Source organism: Mastacembelus armatus, chromosome 2 (genome assembly GCF_900324485.2).
Source record: "Mastacembelus armatus chromosome 2, fMasArm1.2, whole genome shotgun sequence".
NCBI classification, from domain to species: Eukaryota; Metazoa; Chordata; class Actinopteri; order Synbranchiformes; family Mastacembelidae; genus Mastacembelus; species Mastacembelus armatus.
This window is the reverse complement of record NC_046634.1, coordinates 3,462,541-3,469,615: the sequence shown is the minus strand read 5'-3', so window position 1 is coordinate 3,469,615 and position 7,075 is coordinate 3,462,541. Positions and strand designations below refer to the sequence as shown.

Genomic DNA, 7,075 nt, shown 5'->3' with positions numbered 1-7,075 from the left:
GCCCTTTTATTTTCAGTTCTGTTTTGGTCTCCACCAGCTGTTGAGAACATTTCCTGTTTTTTAGCTGCCAGCCTTGTCTTTGTGCTGAATGGGGCAGAGTGTGCAGCAGATTTTTCACTGCAAACAGCTGAAAGACAAAGCAAATGCAGTGATGAGCAGGAGAAAGTGGCAGACACATGAAAGAATATTAATAATTCTTCTGCATACTAACGACCAGAGATGAGACAGAGAAAGACAGAGGAAGAGAGGAGGAAGGAGGCCAAGAAAACAGAGGTGAGCAGGCCCATCCTTGTGTTTATTCAGCCGGAAAGAAATGAGGGATGAAGAGGCTGATGGAAGGGAAAGATGGCCTTGTTTACTCCCCATCAGGGCAATAATGAGTGATGATGAGGGAGAGACAGGAGGAGGCCAGGAAGAAAAGCAGAGAGCAGGGGAAGAGAGGAGAGGGGAAGGGCAACAGACAGAGGAGACAGAGACAGAGGGATACAAGGCCTGGAGAAATGACATTTCTTGTTTTTTCCAGCATTGATTGTGAGTTTAATGAATAGACTTACTAGTGATCCACATCAGTTATTCACAGCTTAAGAAAATAGCTTCTGGCACTGTTTTATCACTGACACACACCACCTTTCAGACAAAAACATCATCTACATATTCCCAAACATCCCCTTTTATCAAACAACAGGTAAATGATACAGAGTAATGGCATTTTTGGAATGTATATTACTGAATAATGGATGAGATACTGATTTTGTTGCTGCACCTGTAAAAACATAATGAAGGATGTGGTTAGTGACATTTACTGTGTTGTGACACAAACTTCAGGTCTCCGTTAAGATAAATTTAATACCTTAAAGAAATATGTGAGGATCACCAACCAATGAGGCAGAGCAGTTGTTCTGCATTCTGTTACTTTCTCAGTACAAGCCTTTATTGGAAACATAATGTAACTTTATCAAGGACGTTTTAATCGGACTCTGCTTCCAGTCCTATGTTAATGTTCAGTGGACGAATAATGAATGAACTGCACAAATTGTATTTAAGTCCTTTATGAGCTGGTAGATCCAGTTTGCACTGGCTCAGAGAGGATGTGCCTACAGTATTCTGCTGATTGTAGCTGGATGACGAACTCCAGGGACAGTCAAAAATGTGCTGTGGAGTTTTCATTCTAATTTCATCCTAAATGTGTCAAATCCTCAAGCTAAAGAAAATGATTACTTTGCTTTTTTTAAAAAAAAGTACAAAAGTTCGTTTTAGAACAATGACAGTAAGAAGGAATAAAAAGCTAGAAAAAGCATTAGATATTACTGCAAACTTTATTCTTAATCTTTACTTTAAACTTTTATCTTTATTTGTGAGACATAATGAATTTTCAGAATATAGATAGGAAGCCATCACAATCTCACAATTGTTTGCACGTATACAAATATTAAAGCAAGTCATCATCCATCCCATACATAAACACATAATATAATGGAGCAAGTAAATCTTACTTTGCTTTAAGAGGTTAAATGTCTAAATATAGAGAATCACAGATTTAGACAGCTGGTTAGTGATGTTCTTTAAGTCTTCTTTAATGAATCTCCAGCTGCTTTTTTAAAAAATGTTTCCAGCCAACTCATTTTAACCTGCACATAATGGATAATATCACACTGAAAAAACAATGTTAAAGCAACTTGTTAGAGCAAAATACTACAAACTAACAGCTTATGTTAGAGCAAAAAAAAAAAAAACCCACCTTCCTTAGCCTTTCTTTCTTAGGCTTAAAAAGCTCAAATTTTCTAAAATGTGCGTAGATGTAAATAAATGTGACTTAAAATATTGGTATAGTTTGAAATACACTCCAGATGTATCATTTTTAGGAAGCTAATCTTACCAGCCAGTAACACAGAAAGGACGACGGGCTACATTCAGGCATCAGAAAGTGACACGCATTACAACAGTAAAGTTTAGAACAAACCAGCAAGAAAATAGTTTAAAACCAGATCAGAACTGCGATTAAATGATTCAATCAGCAAACCATTTTACTCTATGATACAGTTAATCTCAATCTGACTCAGATATACTATAAATTCTGTTAATCAACATGCACTCAAGAAATTGTAAAATGTATGTTAAATGGTTAATAATATTTGCAGTGGACATTTGTGCTGCACAATTTGTGCTGCACAATATACAAGATCAGGCATCAAGTGTACTGAGCCAGTGCTGAGTCTTTCCATGTTGACGGCTGTGGTGCTGTTGGTCTGATGGTGCTGAAAAAGTCCACACTTAGCTGGGTTAGATCATTGTCTGTAAAGACAAAGAGGTAGGAGGGGGGTGTGACAGCATATCAAACTGGAAAAGGGGAAATGTTTGGAGGAGTGCACAGTGTTCATGAGCATGATAAAACTGATCTCTGACCTTCAAAATAAAAGGTTAGGTGTTTGTGTTACAGTAATGTCTGTGTCAGTGACTCACTCTCACTTCCTGTCCCAGACTTTTATTTTGACGTTTTCCACCACTTCCTGCCTTGTTTTGTCTTGGGTCATGTTCCCCATGGATTTTTTGTCTTGCCTGTTTCTCAGCTGTCTCATGTGTAGCCTGTTCATGTGTTATCACAGGTTCACTAGTGCCTGTGTGGTTTGTCTTGTTTCTGTGTTCATTGTCCTCCAACCTAAACAACACACACTATTACACTAACAGTGCACCTGCTGGGGCTTTGTCATTAAGGTAAACAGGCATAAATACAGCAATAGCTGTACATGCAAAACTATTCAAAGACTGTGGTTTGGGTTAAAATAACCTTTGTTGTCATGGTTACAATGATAAGTAATTGGTTAAGGTTGCAGAAGGGTCATGGATGATTCGCACAGGAATCACGCACCAGTCTTCTGTAGGAAAGTCCCCTGATACTAATGAAGAATATGTAACACTGTCTGCCTGTTACATGCCTGTCACATGTTAATTCAAACACTTGGGCCTCGTCTGTAAAGGCCAGTGCATGAGACTGGGTCCCCTCACCTGTCAAACAGATGAAGTGAAGGGGTTCATCACATGGAAGATCCCTCCAAAAGAAGCCCTCACTGGTCTCCATGGCACCACATTGCTTAGTGTACTGCCACACAAGGGTTGTCTTCCAGTTAGAGTACGTCACCGATTGACCAGTCATCCAAAACCATGTGCCATCATTCAGGTATCTAAAAGAGAATACTTGATATTGGAGCATTTAAGTAAACACTGACACAAGAAGGTTGACATCCAGCCTTAGTGAAAGCAGCCTTGATACTAGTCAGAGTACCTGCGCAGCCCCACCCAAAGCTCATTGGTGAGGGGAAAGGAAGCCATCGCCAGCACCTCTTGCACCAGCCTTTGCTCCTCCTCAGTGCGGATACTGAGCAGGTCCCAGTAGAAGTTCCTGCAGTAGAACAGGGCATCTGGCCAAGACAGCTTGTTTTCCACCACCGCTATGTTCCTTCCCATCACTGATGCTGTGAAGGAGGGTGAGGGAGCAGCTAGTTCTGGAAAAAGTGAGTGAACATGCCATATGTGGTCTGGGAACATTACCAAGCTACTTTTTTAAATTAAGTTTCAACCAAATTAAGAAAAGGAAATTTTAGTCTTGATTGACTAACCTCCATAGACTTCCACCTCACAAAGTGTCAGTACACAAGTCATGTCTGTGGTTTGAAGAAACACATTGACCAGTCGACCTGTCATCCCTCTACAGTAGAAGTTAGCGGTAGCTCCAGCTGGGATGGAGTTGATAACAGCACAGCTAAAAAAGACAACAGGCACAGAAATGAAAGAACGATTCTGGAGTAAGAAACAGCAGCAGAATGAATGAATAAATCCAATGCTGTGTTCTTCCTGTATACTCCTTATGGAACTCATTTAAAAAAAATTGCCCAGAGCTGAACATTTGCATACATACCAATATTATTTTCCCCATTAAGAAAACCATGCTTTTAGACAATTTAAATTAATTAGAAATCAAAAAGTGGAATCTCTCCTTTACAAATTTGTTCAGACCATTTGCTGTGCTTCCAAGCTCCCAGCTCCAGAAGTCCTCTGTGGAGATTGAGAACCTACTGGAAGAACAATCATCTCAGCAGCTCTCCATCAATCAAACCACTACGGTAGCGTGGCTAGATGGAGACTCCACTCCACTTTGAGGAAAAGAGAAATGACAGCTGTTTGGACTTTGTGAAACAGTACTGACCAGACTGACGGGACAAGGAAAAAAGAATGTCTCATCTGACAAGACAAAACCTGAAATATGTGGGCAGAACACTAAGCTTTCTGTCTGCTGCACACCAGACACTGCTCATCACCTGCTAATAAACATCTCTATGGTGAAGCACGGTGGTGGCAGCATCATAATGTGGGGGACTTCTGACCAGCACGGACCAGGAGACTGGTCTGAACTGAGGGAAAGATGAATGCAGCCAAATTCATGAGAGGTCCTTGAAGAAAACCCACTCCAGACCGCTGAGACCTGAGACTGGGTGACAGTTCAGCACCTTTCAGCACAATAATCACTAACAGCCAAGATCACACAGGATAGTCTTCACGGCAAATCTGTGACTGTCCTGGGGTGGCTTAGTCAAAGCCCAGATTTAAAACACCACAGAGCATCTGTAGAGGGACATGAAGATGGTGTTTCAACACTGCTTCCCATCTAGTCTGACAGAGAGTGAAAGGATCTGCCGGAAGAACGGAATAAACTGTTCAAAGCTTACAGACTCATCCAAGAAGCCTGGAAGCTGGAACTGTGGCCAAAGGACCGTCTACACAGATATACTGGTCTGAGCACTACTTGAAATAAAAATTTCTTTTTAAAAATATCTGAAAATATGATTTCAGTCTGTCATTACAAATCATGCCATGTGGTTTGATGGGAAAATGACAATTTTATTCATTTTCCCAAAATGAAATTCAAAAACAAATTACACAAACACACTAACATTTGTAAACAGTGTGAGCTATTACCAATTGGACATTATGGCAAGATTTTGTTTTCTGTCTGTTTTGTCCAGTCTAAAAGACATTTTTATCAACTAGCCCAATCACTCACTTCCACTCTAGACTAATATTTATGAAATGTTCACTGAGATCATTGGAGCAGCCACAACTAGATTAAGTCCTAAAATATGAGTGAATTTCTGCAGGAACAAGTGTCATATTGACATTTTTGGAAACAGTAAATGTTACTTGTGTTTTCTCCAAGATTACCTTGGGTTGTTGTTTCCATTGTTCTCTAGGGAATTCCCAACAAGTATCTTTGCATTATTTAACCTGTAGGCTAATTCATTTCTGTTGGTGATGTTAACATAGAAGACATTGTACACAGCTGGCAGGAGGACGCTCCACCAGTGGGTCGTGGCACCCGGCATTGTATGGGTGCAGGATTCAGCAAAAAAGTCTGGGTTTCTGTTCCCGTCAATTGCCCTGGAAGCAACAGCGCTACCTGATACCGTTGACTGAAACGCTGTTCCACTAGGAGCCACATTTTTTAAAGAGGCAGCTAAATGATGGAAAAGAAATTGAATTAGCTGGTGTTCGTCACTGACATTTCATTTTGTATGATCAACAGTTTATGTCTGATGCCCTGAGAAATGAGTGTGGCTGGCTGCACACCTTCAAATACAGCAGGTTGAGCAAACTTTTAAATGTCAGTTCACTCAAATCACAAACCCCAAGTATTATCTGCTGGGCCTTTGTGGATGATTAAGTGTGACTGTTACAATATGATTAAGTGAATATAATCACAAATGCACAGGGCTGAGACAGAAACTGTGACACACTTGTACAAACAAAAAACAAAACATTCTGAAGTAGCTAAAGCATGTCACTGCAGTGTTACAGATGAGTTTTGAGGAAACTAAAGAAGCAGCATATTGAGAGCATTAATGAATCAGCTGGGTCCTACCTGTGAAGCCAGACAACAACCATAAATGGAGGAAAACACCTGTAATATGAAATACATTACTCAGTCATTTGTGTCTGTAGCCTGGGGATAGTCTCTGTTTAAGGCTATTATTATTATTATTCGTCTTTTTTACTAAGCCTGTGTAAACAACACATTCTTAAATATATTTGGTTTCAAAATAGTGGGCTAATTACATTTCATAAAAATTTTACTGCTTACCCCGATTACTACATTATGAATGTACAGTAGGAAACACCTGCCGTAATGTGTTTTCCACACACTGAGGAATTAATGATGAAACATGAAATGAATGTCTTCTCTCCGCAAATGGAACACACTACACTTGTATTTTAAGCTTAGTGTTGGTTTCTAACCATGAAACCTTCACGCTAAACAAGTCAGTAAGTACAAAACAGATTAGTGAATCAGTCTAACAAAATACTGCTAAATGTTTATTCTCTCAATCCTACATAAGCTTTTAAATAATGAATAGATCATACTCACATAAGGCGTCTCTGCACGTCATTGTCCTCAGCGTGCTTTTAGGACCAGAACCTAGGTTCTGAACGTCGTCTTGCCATTGTGTAATACATGACACACAAGATTTGAATAACTCACATTATTTGTATGTGGTGTATCAAGCATGACAATTCACTTATTTACAAATCAAAAGTTTCCTCACATCGAAGGCACCTTAGCTCTGTAGGGGAATGGGCCCCAACTTTGATTTGTCAGACAAAGTAGTCTGGAGTTTACATGTACACAAATAAGCTTTAGTTTTGATAACACTCACACAGATACAGCAACCACAACACTGTGAATTAATAAAGCCGTCCTCAAATAAACATTACCCCATTTAAGGCGTAACAGATTTTGATCCCATACCATGTACCAGTCTCTGAGAAAAGAGAACAGTAAAGGGAACTGTGAGATCTACTGGTTAGATGTATTAGCATATCTCATATCCTGCTGCCGAGCGTTTCCAGCTCTGTATCTGCCTCCATCGGCAGCAGAGACAAGACACAGGTGCTGAATTCTCATGGAGAATTGTTTCATGAGAAAAGCAAACACAACGCACACTAGTAAACATCCAAACCACACAAGTGAGAACAAGCTCTTCAAAGAGTGCAATAAAGCACATGAATAAAAGCACACACACCAGCA

General features: G+C 39.9%; 1 protein-coding gene across 2 annotated transcripts; it reads right to left on the bottom strand.

The window, feature by feature from the left end:
• Positions 1–1,389: 1,389 nt before the first annotated feature.
• On the bottom strand, positions 1,390–4,738 carry LOC113127591 (lithostathine-1-alpha-like). 2 transcript variants are annotated; one of them, XM_026302295.2, is made up of 5 exons: positions 4,012–4,738; positions 3,615–3,757; positions 3,281–3,500; positions 3,004–3,179; positions 1,390–2,292 (listed from the first exon to the last, which is right to left on the bottom strand). In XM_026302295.2, the coding sequence occupies exons 2-5, from the start codon at positions 3,697–3,699 to the stop codon at positions 2,189–2,191; spliced, it is 585 nt and encodes a 194-aa protein (XP_026158080.1). In that variant the 5' UTR covers positions 3,700–3,757; positions 4,012–4,738; the 3' UTR covers positions 1,390–2,188. The 2 variants fall into 2 exon arrangements, with proteins under 2 accessions (XP_026158080.1, XP_026158079.1); XM_026302294.2 differs by having other exon boundaries at positions 3,615–4,738.
• Positions 4,739–7,075: the final 2,337 nt, after the last annotated feature.

Excerpts from the sequence above, each read along its gene's own strand:
- LOC113127591 (XM_026302294.2), bottom strand. The coding sequence starts at position 3,873 with ATGAGTTCCATAAGGAGTATACAGGAAGAACACAGCATTGGATTTATT. Across the intron at positions 3,501-3,614 it reads TGAGGTGGAAGTCTATGGAG|AACTAGCTGCTCCCTCACCC; the intron begins GTTAGTCAATCA and ends CACTTTTTCCAG. Across the intron at positions 2,293-3,003 it reads TCACTTCATCTGTTTGACAG|ACAATGATCTAACCCAGCTA; the intron begins GTGAGGGGACCC and ends TTGTCTTTACAG.